Here is an 18,586-nt window from a genome sequence, read left to right as displayed (position 1 = left end):
TTCTAGGACGTCATGGCGGGCAGGTTCGGAACCTTAGCCTAGCGTCGCTGGTGCCTTTCGTGCTTTTGTCGCTTGCCATGCTTCTTCCTCTCACGTTAAGAGTGGCCCTTTTACAATTGCAGAAGCGTAATTTACTAATAAGTCTCTATTCAATGTTCCAATTTTAGTGTCCCTTTATGCTAAGCTCCTTGCTGGACAGCCGTAACTCATTTCGTCATTTCGTTCTTTTGTTATACAGGGAGTTCCACGTAACTTGAACCAACGATCTCTAAAAAGGGGTTCACCGAAGCCGAATGAAACCAACGACATATGGCTGCCTTCATGCGGCGCTCCTCAGAGTATCTTTTTTATATTCCGCTTAATTTGTTAATTAACAAAGATAAATTATGCATTTTTTTAAATATTAACTTTAGGGCCAAATGCGTTTCGTAACATTGTAGAGGGTATTCAGAAACGACCGATCCAATTTTTTGTGGCGGCGTACATGCCACGTGGGGATCTTCTTCGGCGTTTAAATAAAGCCCGATAAATATGAAATATAACCATGTGACTGCGCTCATGCGCTATGGTATCACAGCGCCCTCAACCGTGCTTCGAGCGAAAGAACAGGGCGCGCGGACCGTGGCGAGATGAGCGACCGCGGCCCTAGGCGTCGGCTCCACGGTGCGTCAGCATCTTTGACGGCGGCACCCGGAAAAGAAAGCGCCGTCGTCCCTGATAAGCGATAGGCTCGAAGCAAGGTTGAATGCGCTGCACCCGCTGTTAGATATGGAGCTGGTTCCTGCGATTACTTCGAGTTCCCCAGACCACATCGGATTGCAGCATCGGACCATATCGGATTGCAGCTGAAGCAGCAAAGCGCATTCCAGAGAAGCGGCCGAGCAAACAAGTTTAAGGCAACAAGTTTACGTGCCAACAAGTTCGTGCGCCGCCGGGATTAGCAGGTGGGCATCCGACAATGAAGCAGGTGCAGCCCTCCCCTTCTCATTGTTCGAGGTGCATTGCCAGTCTGCGAGGCAAGACCGCAGCAAGCCGCCAGGTGTGACACCACGACACGGGCGCCTACCATTGGCTGAAAGTGGCGTCATCGGAGTGGACTCTCCCATTGGTCAAACATGACGTGACTTGCAGTGCTCGAAGGGCTTATAAGAAGCCTTCCAGAGAGACCTGAGAATTCTGGGATATGCCCTGATTCCCTGTTTCACCTCTCTCGAACTTCTTGCCGCGGGCCGCAGCGTCCGAGTTGCTGCCGGCCCGTAATGACTGTACGACTGTTAATTGACGCTCTCGTCCCTGTATAGAATGTAGAATAAATTCCTCCCAAGTTTTGAGTTTTCCATCCCGACGTCCAGTACTCCAAACCCCTACATCTGGTTGGCAGCGGTAGGATCGCCTCCGAATACATCAGCTGGTGGCAGCGCTACGAATCAACCTTCGTCGAGAGAGATCGTAAAGAACCGGGAAGAGCGAAGAAGAGAGAGCCTTCGTCGAAAGAGGTCCGAAGAGACTGGGAGTATCGAAGAAGGAGCGAGCCTTCGACCCAGGGAGTCCGGAAGGAACCGGGAACAGCGGACGGATGAACCGGATGGCAGAGTGCTGCAACCGTAGGTGAGCGCGTGGTTTTTTTCCTTATGATTCGCCAGACTCAAAGGTTGTGTGTTCAATTTTGATAGTTCTGGGAATCGGGAATTTGTTGCATTGTGTGTTTGCACAAATTAATTAAGGAAAACAGTTTTAACCACCTGTCGGGGCAGCTGCCATGGATCTTAGAAGGTTGATGAGGTTAGACTTGTTGTTGGTGTGCGACGATTTGGGAGTTGAGGCGGACGAACGGATGGAAACGCCAGCTATCATAAAGGCGATTAATGATAGTGGCAATGATCACAAAAGCATTGAGCTTGCTTGGGAAGTGATACAGGAGCCACGGGAGCGAGAGCGTCGTGTACGTTTGCGAGCGCGTCGTGAACTTAGGAGTGAGCTTAAGCGTGAAGAACGCGAGAATGAACGGAAGCAGGAGCTTCAAGAACTTACTCTTAGGTGTCAGCGTCACGGACGTGAGAATGAACGCGAACGTGAGCGAGAGGAAAAGTATGCGAGAGAGAAGGCAGCACTGATCAAAGAGATAGAGCATTGTGATCAGATATTGGCACAGAGACAACGGCTGTCTGAGAATTCTGTAGGAAGTACAGAGCGAAAGAATGAGGCAGCATCGAGCAGATTTTCGCCAGAAGCCGACCAAAAGAGTAGTGCCTGTGAGATTGGCTGCAGATTCATAAGAAAAGGGAAGAGGCTAGCTGCTAACGATGCCTTAGTGGCAACAGAGGCCGTTGAAGGCCGCAAGGAGAGCGACGAGGTGCTGTGCCAACAGATGACTGTGGAGACAGCTAGGCCAGCTGCGAACAAATTGGCACAGTTACCGCGTGTGTGCGTCGCTGGTAAGGTTAGCGAGGTTGCTAGCGAAGAAAAGGGTACGGCTGACCAGACAGAAGCGAGCACCCATGTAGAGCCAGATCTGCGTGCAGAAGTGAAGTGCGAGCTGAGCGGTGCAGTTGAGGGTAATTCTCAGGATTGCGAGCTGCGTAGCTCAAGAGAATACAACTGCATTGTTCAGGGATCGGTGCGGCTCTCCGCCAGTCTAGATGGCCTAGATAGGGATGATTCAGTTGTTAATCATTCGGACTGTGCGCGTGAGACAGCGATCGATACCGACGGGCTGTGTGCCGATGCACAGCGTGAGCTGGGCAATGTAGCAGAGGGCAGTTCGCAAGAGTGCGAGTTGTCTTACTCGAGTAAAGCCTGCTGCATTGTGCCAGAGTCGGTTGAGCTGTCCGCCAGTCGAGGCAAAGTGAGAGGAGATTTAAATGTAAATCACTCAGACTGTGCGGGTAAGAGGCCGATCCGGGCCGACGAAACGTGTACCGGCCAGCACGAGGCACGAGAAGGCGACATGAAGGAGAGTGCAAAGAGAAAGCGCCTTAAAAAGAAGCGCGGTAAAAACCGAAAGACGGTAACTAATGTAGCGCCGCCAAAGATGGCGAGAAACCCAAAAGGGCAGGGCGCGAGGAAGAAGGTGCGGTCGTCTAGGACGATGTTGACGCATCCAAAATGGTCGAGCCACCGGTCAAAGGGGGACCGCGAAGAATGTTCTGCGCGGACGCGGACAAAGGGCACGAGGCAGTTAAGCTCCTCGTCGTTCCGTAGTTCTTCTCATAGCTCAGCGTGCAGTTCGAAGAAACGCAAGGTAGCAGGACGAGACCAGGTGGAGAGAAGCGACGCGGTCAATCGGGTTTGTGTTGAAAGCGGGGCGGGAGGACGCAAATTGGCAGGAGACCGTAACGTCTTGGGGGAGCTGATAGTGAATCAGCCCTTTTGTTGTTCCTCCGTTGCCAGAGTAGCTTGTAAACTTCGACCACCCCGGGTTCGACTCAAAGTATGAGTCAGACGTAAGCGTTTTGAAAGGGAGGCCGAGAGCTTCCGTAGAAGTAAAACGTGTTATTTTGTTTTATTTTTGAGCATCGGAAAGTTTTCGCGAATTGAGACTTGGATTTCTTTCAATGTGTAAGGTTTGAGCTTTGTTTATGTTTTCGTTCGAGAAGCTCGAGATTTGAAAGATGCGTTTTAGGTAAACATGTAGTCTCGCGAGATGCTCATTAATAAGTGGATAGGCTTTTTTTTTGTGTGTGTGAGTAACCTGAAGGTCAAGGTTATCGTCGAAAGGCCTATGGTAAAGCACGTGTGTTATTTAACCTTCTTTCTTTTTAAGTGTTTTTGAATTTTGTAAGGTTAAGCGCGTAGATTTTCAGTGAGTGCATGATTTGCACGGAGAAGCGTTCTTAGTTCCAATAGCGCGTGTCCTGTGTGGACGGAAGGAAGCAGACTTTATGACTGGGTTGCTAGTGTGTGTGGAGGGCAGCCGTATTCTGACTTCTTTAGTGAGCGTGCGTGGAACGAATTATTAGAAGACGCATCATTTTAAGAGTTCTGCGGAGTGTGTAAGTCCCGCAAGTTTAATTGTTCGTTTACGTCACGTGTCCTGTAGGACCTTCAGAAAAAAAAACGTGAGTAAGCGTAAGTGAAAAGTTTGCCTACAATGCAAGTACGCGTTCTGTTTAGTGACCACAAGGTTAGTGCGCTTGTGATTACGTACTTGTGAGGTTGACCAGATTGTTCAGTGGCACCATTACGTGCGATATGTACGCCACTGCGATAGATCGGAAACATGCTGTTCGTGTGGTTAGGCCACTTAAGTTATGTTCGGCTGTTTTCATTTGTTGTTTGCATCGTCAACGACCCTTTTGTTTTGCAACAACAATAGTACTCTGGTCTTGTCGGCATTCGGGGAGAAATGGATAGCGGTTTGGAAGGGTGGTTGGAACTGTTTTGTCGAAATTGGGGAAATAAAAGATCAGGGTTGATTTTGACTCAGTAATAGTCTGGCGAGTCAGGGGTGAAGAGCCTGCGCTTACGCGTGGTGCAGCGCTGTGCTGTTTTGTTTGTTTGACGTTTGTTCTCCAGGGCCCAGGATCCCGAGGGTTGTCAAACGTGGCTCGACCCCAGTACCCTGCAGCTTCTATCAGCGTTCCTCATGGCCAGCGAATTGATTTCACCGGCCATTCAGAACAACCGGGGCGAGGACGAGCTGTTAGATATGGAGCTGGTTCCTGCGATTACTTCGAGTTCCCCAGACCACATCGGATTGCAGCATCGGACCATATCGGATTGCAGCTGAAGCAGCAAAGCGCATTCCAGAGAAGCGGCCGAGCAAACAAGTTTAAGGCAACAAGTTTACGTGCCAACAAGTTCGTGCGCCGCCGGGATTAGCAGGTGGGCATCCGACAATGAAGCAGGTGCAGCCCTCCCCTTCTCATTGTTCGAGGTGCATTGCCAGTCTGCGAGGCAAGACCGCAGCAAGCCGCCAGGTGTGACACCACGACACGGGCGCCTACCATTGGCTGAAAGTGGCGTCATCGGAGTGGACTCTCCCATTGGTCAAACATGACGTGACTTGCAGTGCTCGAAGGGCTTATAAGAAGCCTTCCAGAGAGACCTGAGAATTCTGGGATATGCCCTGATTCCCTGTTTCACCTCTCTCGAACTTCTTGCCGCGGGCCGCAGCGTCCGAGTTGCTGCCGGCCCGTAATGTCAGTACGTCTGGTAATTGACGCTCACCTCCCTGTATAATATGTAGAATAAATCCCTCCCAAGTTTTGGGCTTTCATCCCGAGTCCGTCCTTCAACCCCTACACCGCGAAACTCCACGCACGAAAACGCAGTGCGCCTGCCGTGCACCTCTTAAAGAAGAGCGAGCCAGCCAGCTCGAAGCTTGATCTATTTGCTCTGCTATAATGTAAATGCTAGGTTAATTGGAAAGTAAAAGTTCGTTGTTTCAGATTAGAGAGAGAATTGACTATATAGTGAAATGGATGGTTCACTGCCCTGTGCGTGGCGAGGGTCACTGGTGGGGATCATAAAATAAACAAAGTAAACAAAGAAATCTAAAAGGAACAACACCCTCATAACCTGCTGGTCAAGCCGGCCTCGCGCACCAACTCCCATAAAGAGTCGATATTTCGCCGGGCGTCGGCTTGAGGGGGTGGCGGGGTCCATGCCTCCAGTGAGGTAATGCCGCGTCCCTTTCGTTTCTTTTTTTTTTATTACTATAGCCAGATTGGGACCGTCCCACAATAGGCGCCTGACTGTCGGACGGGCACCTATGTCGCACGTAATTCACGTCACTGGCGACGACATCGCATTCGGCTCTGTCTCTTTCTCTTACTCGCTGTCCAGGCGTTGCCTATACTCTGATGAACGCACCCCTTCCTTGAAGCGACCAGCGCGAGCCACTTAGCCAGGACGTCTTGGTTGAGGGCTGTGCCTGTCCTGGCTTTGTGCATCAGCACTTGCACGTCCCGAGGAAACCCCTTGGCAAGAGGGGGGGGGGGGGGGGCTTCGTGAGGGGCCTACCCCTTCAGCGCTCCCGTTTTGGCTGCAGATTGAGTCGCTCGCGCTCCTCCTCCAGGGTGCAGGCGCACAGGATCGAGAGCGATGTCGGCCCAGGAAAAACGATTTGCATTTTGAGAAATTATAATCCGCCAATATACTCGCACCTTTCCGTCCCCTTACCTCCTCCACCGCATTCATCCCGCCATTCATCTTTCTCCCTCTTGTAATTTCTGTGTCTCTCCCAAAGCAGACTTAAACCATATCATGTGGGGGTGCCCTAAGCACCCCCTTCCCCCTTTCCTCAAGCAATTAATATCTAATGAGGAGCAGTGGGAGGCAGCCTTGCGCAGTTCCAGGCCCGATCTTCAGGAGGCCATCCTGGAGTGGGCTGAGAGGATAAAGGAGGCCTACTTCAAGTAGTTCCTCCCCCTACCCTCTATTCCATTGCCCCCTTCCCTTTAAAGAGGGATAAATAAAGTTTTTCATCATCTCTCTAAGCGAATAGTCTGACTAGGCTATCTACTTCGTTCTACTCGTTCTGACAAAGAAAGCATCCTCGGAATTTCTTTTCTTTGACTTGCAATTTCTATGCAAGCTTTTAAGCTGTTTCATTCCAAGGTGGCAAGCTGTCTAGTTGCACAACTAGAACTGGTGCACTTCTACAGCAAGAACGAGGTGTTTCTTGCGCCAAATAAATTCATGTAGAGTTTATGTCAGGCGGACAATTTTAACTCTTAATCGTACACTAAAGAAAAGTGTAAAGCAGCATGAGTACATTACACTCTGCAAACGGAAAAGAAACCCCCTTACCCCTTAGAGGAAAGGTGTAAAACGCGTAAAAACGAAAACAGAGTTGCACTGCTGCCATGAAGTTCCCCGCACTGGCTCGTCAAGGCGTCGTAGATTTCTACAGCATTTAAATGGATATATGGTTAACTGCTTTTCGTTAACTAAGAAGTACAGCCTACACTGCACTATTGAATAAACTGCATTATTGTATTGCATTATTGAATAAGTCTCCACCTAACAGGTTTTGCTTACTTAACTGGTTGCAAAAGGGCTGAAATACGAGAACGAAAATTGAAATTCTTGACGTCGAACTTACGTGATGGTTCTGAAGTTTCGAAAAAGAAATCACACGCGCGCGCACGGACACACAAACACCCATAAAAATGTTTGGGCCTTATCTCAGTTTTTTACCTCACCTTTTCTCACAGAATGAATAAAACGATTTTGAAGACAGCTTACTATTGTTGACTGGTGTCAAGTGAGTCGCAGGAAGGGAGTCTAAATTATGGTTGCTCCTTTACCACCGTTCCGCACGTCTAAAAGCGCCCATACGTCTAACCTGTATGGTGTCCGTCATGGCGAATCCGTAGCATGTAATTTGCCACATGGCATCGGTGATTCGAAAAAAAAAAAAAGAAACTTCCAGAAATGGGCAGACTTCGATCCCTTCCATAACAGAGCAAAAAAGCGCAGCATTCATGGTTGGTAGGTAATAATTCCTAAAGCTACCAAGAATCTGCTAGAGAATAAAAAAAGGGCTTCATTTGTTATAAAATGTCAAAGTCTCCCTATAAGTTTAAAAAAGGAAACATTTCTTTGCATGAATCCGCGTGTGCTGTTATTTCTACTTTGGTATGCTAAGAAAAGTTAGCATACTTTTCCAGTCTATCCAAAATTTCCGAAAGATCTTGTTTCTTTTTTCTTGTTTTCAAAATTTGTGGAAGTTTTGCATCTTTTGGCGATTTCTTGCCGTGCACTGTATTGCCATCTCTAAGATGTTTGGAGCAAGGAGCCTTCAGAGCCCTCATATCGGCGCTTAGACTTGCCGATATGAGGGCTCCTTAGTCCGGAGATCCGTATCGCATACAGGGTGTCCCACGTAACTTTAGTCAAACTTTAAAAATATGTGAATGCCACGTAGCTGAACAGAACAAAGGCGATGTTGTTTGCCGTCGCTTGGATATACTCAGGTTAATTTTTAACTCTACATAATTACAGAAGTAGTCCTAATTAGTTAATCAACTTCTCAAATATTATAATTAGACGAAAAGTCTCAATGAGAATATTGTAGAGCGACATGATAAACTGCCGATACAGCTTTCTGTTGCTCAATACGTGCTACCTAAAAGTGTATTTCCGAGCGTGAAATAAGCCCGCGAATACATGCAAACTGCCTCGAGCGGCCAGTATTTTCTCACTGTAACTTTTCATTTTATTATTATACTTGAGAAGTTGATTAATTAATTAGGGCCAAATATCTAATTAGGCGGAATTTCCTACACCCTTTGTTCGCCCCCTCTCCCTTTCCCTTGTCGTTGGTGAGCTAGACCACTCCAACATAACACCTACACCCCATGCAGTACGTTTTGGAAATCTCACAACCTCATAGAAGCACCCGATTTGTTACCGGCGACGACGACTCGAAAAATGAGCCACCTGTGCGATAAAGTCTATGTGTCTCTCGGTGCAGATCCGGGACTCTGACCTGGAGGAGTTGAAGAAGGCGTTCCCGCAGTTCATCAACGAGCATGTGGAGCGGCTCACGCTCGACAACACACGTATTGGCCAGGTCTATGTGGGCGACATCATACGGCCCATGGCGAAGCTGCGTAGCCTGCAGCTCGAGAACGAGACCATCCAGCAGGTACACACAGACCACTCCGATCCGCGCCATAGTTGTTGTCGCTGTTGTAGAGCTTATTCATTGTGACCGCGAAACTGCCGCGATGCTTTCATCTCGTGCCATCCGCAGGCAAAGGAAGGAGGCTGAGCGGCAGCCAACAGGAGCGATACCGTGGGAGATGAAAACGCCGATCACTGTGGCGAACGCGTATCCAATGACTAATCGGTGGACTGGTCTGCCTATAGCTCTATGGCTTGCGGGCAGCAGTGTTGTTGCGGTCACCGACATGTGTCCGACGGCTTTCAGTCCTCCCAAGAAATAAATGGGTTCTGTACCGAACTCATTTTGCGAGGGCGGATCAGAAAGCTTTTGCCCCTGTTTTCTTTCTTTGGCCAAAATAAGGTGCATACAGGTAATTACAAATACGGCCTAATATTCTACATACCTTGCACTATTTTTCCACGTAGTCCCCACACCGGTGCAGACATTTGTCCCATTGCAACAACTAACAGCGCCGTGCCAAGGAGCTACCGGCAAATAAGGCCGGGTCGTTCCAAGAAAGGTTCACGGCTGGGGATGGCGTATGCCGACTTCGCATTTACAGCCGTAATTTGGCTTTAAAAAAATAGGGGCAAAGACTTGCTGATTCACCCTCCTATAACATGAGTTTATTTTACTTGTTCACAAATTAAAATAGTGCTTCGTGCCTGTAGACCAAGAAATTTTGTTCTCGCACACGCGTTTAGAGCAAGCGCCCCACTTAACCTCGACCGTTGTCGTCATCTGTCGGCTCTGCTCGCGCATGTGCTGTGAGTTTGACGACGAGGCAGTTGACAATAACGCCATTACGAGCGAATGGCAAGTATGCTACAGGAAAAAGCTGAGCGCTATCTGGGCTGTTCGTTCCGCCAATCTTTATCTTTAACGAGCCCTTAATGCACGGGACAGGGGCGTTTTTGCATTTCGCCCCCATCTAAGTGTGGCCTCCGCAGCCGGACTTTAGTCCTGTTTTCACGTGTGGAAAAACACAGAGAAAGTATTCAATTTACGCTGTATTTCCCCTGCAGCCAGAGCGCAAGATAAAAACACTCGCTCACGCCGAGAGCTCAGTCACTTGGTCGTATTTCTCAATTCGGCTCGTCTCTTGAGCATCTGTCGATGGTGTCGTAACACTACCTCCGGCGGCAAAGGCGCCGTCCTGGTGTTGTTAAATATCTAAGGCGCGTGAAAACCGCAACCACATGTGCCAACGTAACCCGTATCGCTCGTCGCGAGCTCGAGGCCGTCTCTTCTCCATCCTTCTCTGCGATGCCTCCCGATCCACCAGCAACCACAGTTGTAATGATACAGGCCGTTGTCCGACAGGAATTTGAGAACGTGGGTCTCAACTCCGCGTGTTTGTCGACACAACCCAGCGTTCCCCCGATTCTCTCGTGGCCATCCTAGTCCCTTCAGCATATGTTGATGTCGTCGCAATACCATATATATATATATATATATATATATATATATATATATATATATATATATATATATCATAAGAAGCCAACAAATACTGACATCAAGGACAACATAGGGGAAATTACTTGTGCTTAATAAATGTAATAAAGAGACGATAAATTAATGGGAACTAAAGTGGATGAAAAAACAACTTGCCGCAGGCGGGAACCGAACCCACAACCTTCGCATTTCGCGTGCGATGCTCTACCAATTCAGCTACCGCGGCGCCGTTTCCCCATCGACTTTCTTGGGCATTTACGTGTTCTAGTAGAACCCTGGTAGTGTTAGCCAGCGCCACCACTCACAGACCTTGGCGGTGGACGTGGAGCGTCCTTTTTGCTGCAGGCGTCACGAGAACGTGATCTTTTTGGGTGAAGGCAACTGGTCAATAAACCCAAACATGCTACCTGAAGGCATCAATGTTGCCGGATTCGAGACCCTCGTTATGTAATAAACGAGAAGAAAGGGAGTTAACCGAGGGGCCCGATTTTTATTAGTCATATCATAAGAAGCCAACAAACACTGACACCAAGAACAACATAGGGGAAATTACTTGTGCTTAATAAATGAAATAAAGAAACAATAAATTAATGGAAACTAAAGTGGATGAAAAAACAACTTGCCGCAGGTGGGATCCGAACCCACAACCTTCGCATTTCGCCTAATAAAAATCGGGCCCCTCGGTTAACTCCCTTTCTTCTCGTTTATTACGTAACGAGGGTGTCGAATCCGGTAACATTGATGCCTTCAGGTAGCGTGTGTGGGTTTATTGACCAGTTGCCTTCACCCAAAAAGATCACGTTCTCGTGACGCCTGCAGCAAAAAGGACGCTCCACGTCCACCGCCAAGGTCTGTGAGTGGTTGCGCTGGCTAACACTCCCAGGGTTCTACTGGACACGTAAATAACCAAGAAAGTCAATGGGGAAACGGCACCGCGGTAGCTGAATTGGTAGAGCATCGCAAGCGAAATGCGAAGGTTGTGGGTTCGGTTCCCGCCTGCGGCAAGTTGTTTTTATGCGAAGCATATTACGAGAGCTCAACCCAGCTCCTCAGGCGCGGCGGTGTCGCCTTCAATACCACGTGACACCGTGACGTCACGACAGAGGAGAAACGATGCTCTAACTCGCGCCGTCGCTCGCGGCGTCGCCCCCCGCATCGGACGCGGTGAGCGTCGAGCAACGCAGCGTTCGGCGCGACAACGAAATGTGCGCCTGAGCAAGCGCTGCACGCCTGAGCCGACGCCGACGACACCGGCTTTTCTGCGACACGAGCTCCTTAACGCTGTCGCGTTAAAATAAAGGCTAGTATGCTTCGCATCCTGGGCTTAACCTTAGCTAAGCCACAGCCATTTTTTTTCATCCACTTTAGTTCCCATTAATTTATCGTTTCGTTATTACATTTATTAAGCACAAGTAATGTCCCCTATGTTGTCCTTGATGTCAGTGTTTGTTGGCTTCTTATTATATGACTATATATATATATATATATATGGAGAGAGAGAGAGAGCTTTCCACGCAATGCAACGATTATTATGACTGTAATCTACGGCAAAGCTGATTTTTTGAAACTCTGGTTTACCGCGCTGCGAAAACGGTGGCAGGTGCGTTGCTATACTTTGAATGACTGTCGCACTTTCAGCTTCTCGTCCGTAACATTTAGCCAGTAATTCTAGCAGGTGAAACCCGGATTGCCTCTTGTAAACAGAAAAATATGGACGCATTCAGGGTTACCATCGTGTCGAAAATGCGTCACTTAAAGGACAATGAACTTATATATAAAATGCGTATGCACCCCCCTATGTTCTACATAAATCACTCAATTTACCGACTCGCATGTTCAAGGTTGCGTATTTTCACATATTCGGTGATAGAAAGGCCCTCCTAAGGAGAAAAAATCTAGAATGACCCCCCCCTCCCTCTTTTCGCTGCGACATCACGACGAGACGGGTGCGAGAAATAAAATTTTATTTTGCAAACATCCAAAAGAAAAATTGGAGGACGCTTAAGCTTCGCCTTCAAGAGTGGGACGCGACAGCGTTCCCGTCGACCCGCCAAGGGGTATAAGACAATGCGCTACGGCACAGCGATCACTTACGATGCGCCCCGCATCGGACTTAGCGCCCACCTATCACGCGGTGAGCGTCGAGCAACGCAGCGTTCGGCGCGGCAACGAAACGAGCGCCTGAGCGAACGGAACGAACCAAAGAACTCGGTGTCTCGGAGGGGAAACGATCTACGCCAGCCAAACGTCGCGATCGGCACGGGCAGAGAGATAGATAGTAATCTAAAGAAAGGACCGGGAGCACGGCGAAGCGTCGTCAGGGGAGAGGGAGTCCCGCGACGCGCCTGGCAGCGGTCCCAATGCGCGCGCGGCGCGCCTCCTGTCGGGGCAGCGCCGTACATTGAGAGGAGGGGGTCTTCTGTGTTTGCCGCAAGATGGCTCTGCGTGTGCGGAAAGCGCAGAAGAAATGCAGCGGAAACGCACTTCGTAATTGTGACTTCTGTACGTTACATGTTCATAATTACCGATATACACCGCAGTATAACTTTCCACGGCTCGTTTCGAAGGCAACACCGCATTCACTAGAGGCGCGTTTGCACCGCTTGGAAGCATCGAACTCGTGGCTGAGTGGTAGCGTCTCCGTCTCACACTCCGGAGACCCTTGTTCGATTCCCACCGGGCCAATCTTGGAAGTTGCTTTTTATTTATGAAGCGCCTGCCGTGATTTATCGCTCACGGTCAACGCCGCAAACACCGACGACGACACCGACGCCGACGACACCGGCTTTTCTGCGACACGAGCTCCTTAACGCTATCGCGTTAAAACACGTTTCCCCAGAAGTTGTAGTTTCGCCCGAAAGGCGAACCATCGATTGCGATAGCAAATTAGTGGACAGCTAGCTATACGACGTAAGGACAGTAGTTTTATCGGCCGTATAAACTTGTAAACATAGGCATACTAACTAAATAACAAGCATGGTGTCACGCGTGCATAAGGAAGCATGAACACATCTGAATCGATGACCGCGGTGACTCGCTGTCAAAACGCTTGAGTGAAGAAGCGTGGCGGCAGCAGTGACAGAATTGACCTTCGCACTACGTCTCGCACCAACGCGAACTAAGCCGCGAAAACAAAGCGCGCGGCGGACTCGGTCCCTGTCGCAGATGGCTTTCAAGGTAAGCGGCCCAGGCGGGCGGGCGCGGCCGCCCGGGTCGCCCGGTGTAGGACGCGCGCCCACTCCCTATACCGTCTCGTCGGATCCTTGCGCGCGACGGAAGACGGAGCGCTTCCTCCCTGCTTTCCTCGCTTGCGTGCGCGAAATTTAGACGTGATCGCCGGCTCACCCTCGCACGCTTTCAATTTCACATGCAGCACACAGCGCGCGGCGACGATTTCATCGCACTTAGACTTTATACGGAACCTAGCGGCAACGCCGACGGCGACGGCAGAAATGCGCCTGGAGAGTTCATATAATTGCTGCCGCTATAAACTTCGCGCCGCGGTGGAAACATAATTTTATTGCGATAGCAATTATATGGACACTTCAGGTGCATTTCTGCCGTCGCCGTAGACGTTGCCGCGAGGTTCCGTACGAAGTCCAAGAGCGATAAAATCGTAACCGATTCGTATAATTTGTGCGAGTGAAAGCGTCGTGCTTCCTCACTCCAGCGTTTCGACAGCGAGTTTCCGCGGCCATCGAGTGAGATGTGTGCATGTTTTCGTGGGCGCGTGTGATATGCTTGTTGATTTACTTAGTATTTATATGTTTACAAGTTTACACGGCCGCTAAAACTACTATCCTTATATCGTATAGCTGTCCACTAATTTGCTATCACAATCGATGCTTCCCCTTTCGGGCGAAACTGTAGCATTTTAGGGAAACCTGCTTTTGTGTTTCTTATGGGGCTCGTTTTAACACCGAATATCTAGAGATGCACAACTTAGAACGTGGATCGGAACAGTGATTTATATAGGTAGAACATAGTGCATACACATTGTAAAGTACACTCTAAGGAACACGATATGTTGTTCAAAACGATCTCATCATCATTAACAACAACAACGACATCATCATCATCATCATCATCAATAGCAGCAGCAGCCTATTTTTTTATGTCCACTGCAGGACGAAGGCATCTCTCAGCGATCTCCAATTACTCCTGTCTCGCGCTACCCGATTCCAACCTGCGACAGCAAATTTCCGAATTTCATCTCCCCACCTAATTTTCTGCCGTGCTCGACTGCGCTTCTCTTCTGTTGGCACTAATTCTGCAATTCTGATACGCTGGCTATCTGCCCTACGCATTACGTGGTCTGTCCACATCCATTTTTTTCTCTCTTATGTCAACTGGAATATCGGCTATCACCGTTTGCTCTCTGATTAATGAAAACGACCTCATGCAAAGTCACAAAGCTGTTCGAAGCCGTAAGGACGAAGTTGAAGTAGATCCATTTACCAACCGTCATTCCATCATTTCCATACTGGCTGGACCACCATACTGGGATCTCCCGTAAACACTAGCGCCAGAATTTAATCTAGTAATTTCTGTAGAAAATTTTATGCTAAAGCTGGCTCGTGCTCAACGCCAGTGCATTCATAATCTCTCAAACGTTGCCCGGTGTGCAGAAAGACGCACTGCTCGTGGCGTGTATTTGCGAGCCGTCTGGACGTCTTCTGCGCAGCTGGAGGCGAACATGTTCGACTCGCTGCCCCTGCTGGACGAGCTGGCCGTGAACAGCGCACACCTTGTGTCGGTGCGCGAAAACGCTTTCGTCAAGCTCAACCTGAGCCGGCTTTGGCTGCGCCACAACCACCTGACTCAGGTGCCGGGCGCCGTGAGCAAGTTGCCCTACCTGCGCGAGCTGGACCTCTTCGAGAACCGCATCGAGGTGGTCACCGACCAGGAGGCGCTCGTGCTCCAGTCCAACCTCAAGCACCTACGCCGTCTGGTCATGAACAGTGCGTACAGCCGACTTTGCCTTCTGCGCGCACATTGAGGGGAAGCTTTTGCTCGGGCCCAACTCCGACGCGGCCTATTCAAGCGCATGTAAAACGCAAAAAAAAAAAATTTCTGAGATAACCCCAGAACCGATTTTAATGAAATTTGTTGCATTTGAGAGAGAAAGTTAAATTCTAGTGACTGCTGGAAGCAGAACTTCGATTTAGGGCCTGAATTTCTAAAAGAAAAGATTTTCAAAAATTTGAAAGCTTGAAAAGAAATAGGAGCACGAAGTTTACAAATTAATAACTCTGCATCAAGAACAGATATCGCGGTTCTGTAAACGGCATCCGTTAGATCATTCAAAGAGGACAAATCAGATATGTCAATTTATAGTTTAGGCGAATTCGTTACGTTGTGTACACGAGGTCTGCAAAAGCTGTATTTTCATATTACTAAATTTTTTGAGATTCACATGTAACATCAATTTTGTCCGCTTTAGATCTACTATTAGGTGCAATTCATAGAATTGTGATATCATTTTCATTGCTGAGTTACAGGGTTGTAAAGTTGATAGTTTCGTTTTCTGAAAATTTTCGACTTTTGCCAATTTCATAAAAAAACTGACGACCTTAATCAAAAATTCGAAACCAGCAGTCACTATATTTTAAGTTTTTCTTTTAAATGCAACAAACCTCGCCAAATTTTGTGCACTGGTTGCCCAGAAAAACGAATTCTCCTTTTACATGTATTTAGATAGGAGCGCCCGAGCTAAAGCTTCCTCTTAAGCTTAAACCATGCCCATAAAAGCTGCAGGGGAGTAGAAGCAACGCACGGAGCTGCCACCAGGAGTGCACCGAGGTGCCTCCGTGTGCGTTGGAAAAAATTAATAAATTATACCACGTGATAGAGAAGAGCGCAGGCCCGAGGAGTATGCCTCGATATGGGATGAGAGGAGCAAAACGATGCTTTGGGAGAATTCAAGGACGAGTGTGACAGATGGACAACGATTGGACAGCAAATTAATCAATTAAACAGGTGCTTAATCCTCGCGACGCATTTCTGTTACATCATGTGTTCCTGCCCAGGTGAATCGTTCGGTACTTTCAAAACATACACCACTTATTGGAGCTGGATCACTGTTTGCACTAATTTGTTATACAACAGCAATATTGATCAACGCCGCAATGTCACTATATACATATATATATATATATATATATATATATATATATATATATATATATATATATATATATATATATATATATATATATATATAGCATAGTTAGAGCTAAAGACTAAATTGCTGTGCTCTTGGATTTGTAAATGATTTACGAAGGTTCCGTTGCTTCACACACCAAATGTTACACGTTCGCGCCAGATCCTTCGAAATATTTTTCTTACGCCGTCGAAGCGTTATCGTGACGTGTGCTTATGGCCCATATATTTGCTGAAGCCAGGCAATAACACATGCACGTTAAAAGGCGCAAAGGACACTTAACGAAAACATTCGACAGGAAAGAGAAACTGATGCGATGGTTCGAGTCACGTGCGATGTATATATTTATGCGCAGAGATGCAGTGCGACTGCGACTTGGGCAAGGGCGAGTTCCTGTCCTGGATCCGGCGGGCGAACATCAGCGGCGTCAAATGCGGCGAGCCGCCGTCCCTGCTTAGCAAGGACGTGACCACGCTCACCACCAAGCAATTCTGCGACGGGGCCGCCGCGCCACCTGCCGGAGCGGCCATCTTGGTCGCCATGGCTGCAGCGCTCGCCGCCGGCCACTTTGCAGTCTCCGCCAGCTGAGAGCAAGACAGTGTGTCCGGGATTCGTGACTACAGGCGGTGCCCAAATCCACGCGCCAGTGACGGTCGCCTCTGAGGAATTAAAACAGATCTCGCAGGCTGTGCCTTTGCTGGCTGGATGCACCGGAAGTGATTGCGCAGCCGGAAATGCGCGGTGGTCGTCACGTTTTAGACGTCACCTATCACGACGGAAGGGCCGTGTCGCGTCCTGCTCTACTGTCATTGTTTGTGCTCCGAGTGCAATTTGGACGTGAGTGGAGAAGCGTCGACGAATCCAGCGAGACGAAGGGAACGGAACGTTGTCGTCGAAGTGCGGGCACAAGCCATTACGAGTTCACGCGATAGTGTAGACTTTGTGGTGCAGGCGCCAAGATAAAACTCTACTGGTGCCAGTTTTTCTTGTACAATTAAATAAGAAAGATAAAGAAGATGCTAATATAACGTTCTAAAGAAATGACTACCGTTTTATCAGCCATGCGAAGCATTTCCCCGATGCTATAGGTGTCCTCGCCAAACCGCAGTTTCTGTGCTTGCTTTCTCAGCTTTCCTCTATTCAAACGCCATTCTTTAATTATTCTCGTCTGCGTGACGTTGCCAATAGCCGCTACTCATATGCATATAGTAATGGCAATGAGACATTGACTGGGGCTATCTTCATCGACCCTTAGTCTCACTTTATATAAGCTGAGCGAACCATCTGTGCCCTTCTTGGTTTATTGAGCAATGCAGGTCTACATATTCGGGCTGTGAACGAGTTCTCTGGCCTTGAGTTTGTGTATATCCGCGTTCTACTTGTCTTTCCTGAGGGTTGGTCCCCATGCGCGTCTCTTTCTTTCAATTATCTACCTTCTATACATTCTAGCAAAATAGGGAATTGGTGCCCCAGGCCAATTCAATGACAGCTATGTGCTCACGCAGGCCGAGCCCCACAGCACCAATTTAAGACTTGCACTACATATCGTTCTCTTGAACCAGGAGGTGCAGAGAGCTTGCACATGTGAAACGAATGGCAAGGCTCAATCGGAGTGCAGCGGCCCTCGACATAGCTTAAGAAGTGCAAGTTAATCGAATGGACATCACACGCATGAGGTTTCAGAGCAAAGAGAACTTTGGTCTCACCTATCCTCATCATACCAGTAGCCAAACGTGTCTAGCGCTCTCTATAGGTTTGTCTTGCCCTTAGATTGGTTTGATCCGAGGTACAGTCTTTATACCCCAATTTATCAGTCCGATCAAGCATCGTCGGTTTCAGCTGAGCAAAACTGCGTATACCGGCGGCTTCAGAGAGAGGGGTCCTCCCCTCCCTTCTCTCCCCCCCCCCTTCCCCGAGACATATGCCGACTGACAGTACTCAGCGTGCAGAGAATTTCGAGATGAAAACTTGAGCCGAAAGATAAATTAAAGAAAATTCAAGCGCTTGCAAGGAATTCAAGTTTCATAATTGTGGAAGAAATAACTGTGGTATCACAAGGAATGACGCTGAAGCCAATTTCCTACCCAGACGAAGACAAGTTCCCTCGTCGAAACGTTGACGTCAGCGACATTCCTCGTTCTACCACAGTTAATGGTTTGAAACCTCAAGTTTCCTGTGAGCCTATCTCTTGTTTTAACTAAGTGTGGGGGGCAATGAGAGAAACAGCCCAGGGGAGAAGTCATTATAAAATTGTAGCCCATTACGACATTGAATAAAATAAGAACAGACAAAAAAAACTCCATTTCGCTATGACGGCTCTGTGGTATACTATTGCGGTGTCAGTATCA

The 18,586-nt window shown here is 48.4% G+C and overlaps 1 protein-coding gene across 1 annotated transcript in view; it reads left to right on the top strand.

Moving 5' to 3' along the window:
- The window catches only part of LOC135901199 (leucine-rich repeat-containing protein 24-like), a 35,139-nt gene extending 17,857 nt beyond the window's left edge, over positions 1-17,282 (top strand). The window contains exons 3-5 of the mRNA XM_065430883.2: positions 8,423-8,596; positions 14,760-15,036; positions 16,594-17,282. Coding sequence (XP_065286955.1) covers positions 8,423-8,596; positions 14,760-15,036; positions 16,594-16,826 — 684 coding nt within the window. The 3' untranslated portion in view covers positions 16,827-17,282. The remainder of the gene's footprint in view (positions 1-8,422; positions 8,597-14,759; positions 15,037-16,593) is intronic.
- The last annotated feature ends 1,304 nt before the right edge of the window (positions 17,283-18,586 follow it).

Source organism: Dermacentor albipictus, chromosome 4 (assembly GCF_038994185.2).
Source record: "Dermacentor albipictus isolate Rhodes 1998 colony chromosome 4, USDA_Dalb.pri_finalv2, whole genome shotgun sequence".
Lineage (NCBI taxonomy): Eukaryota > Metazoa > Arthropoda > Arachnida > Ixodida > Ixodidae > Dermacentor > Dermacentor albipictus.
The sequence above is the reverse complement of the archived record's forward strand: the minus strand, read 5'-3'. Positions and strand labels throughout refer to the sequence as shown.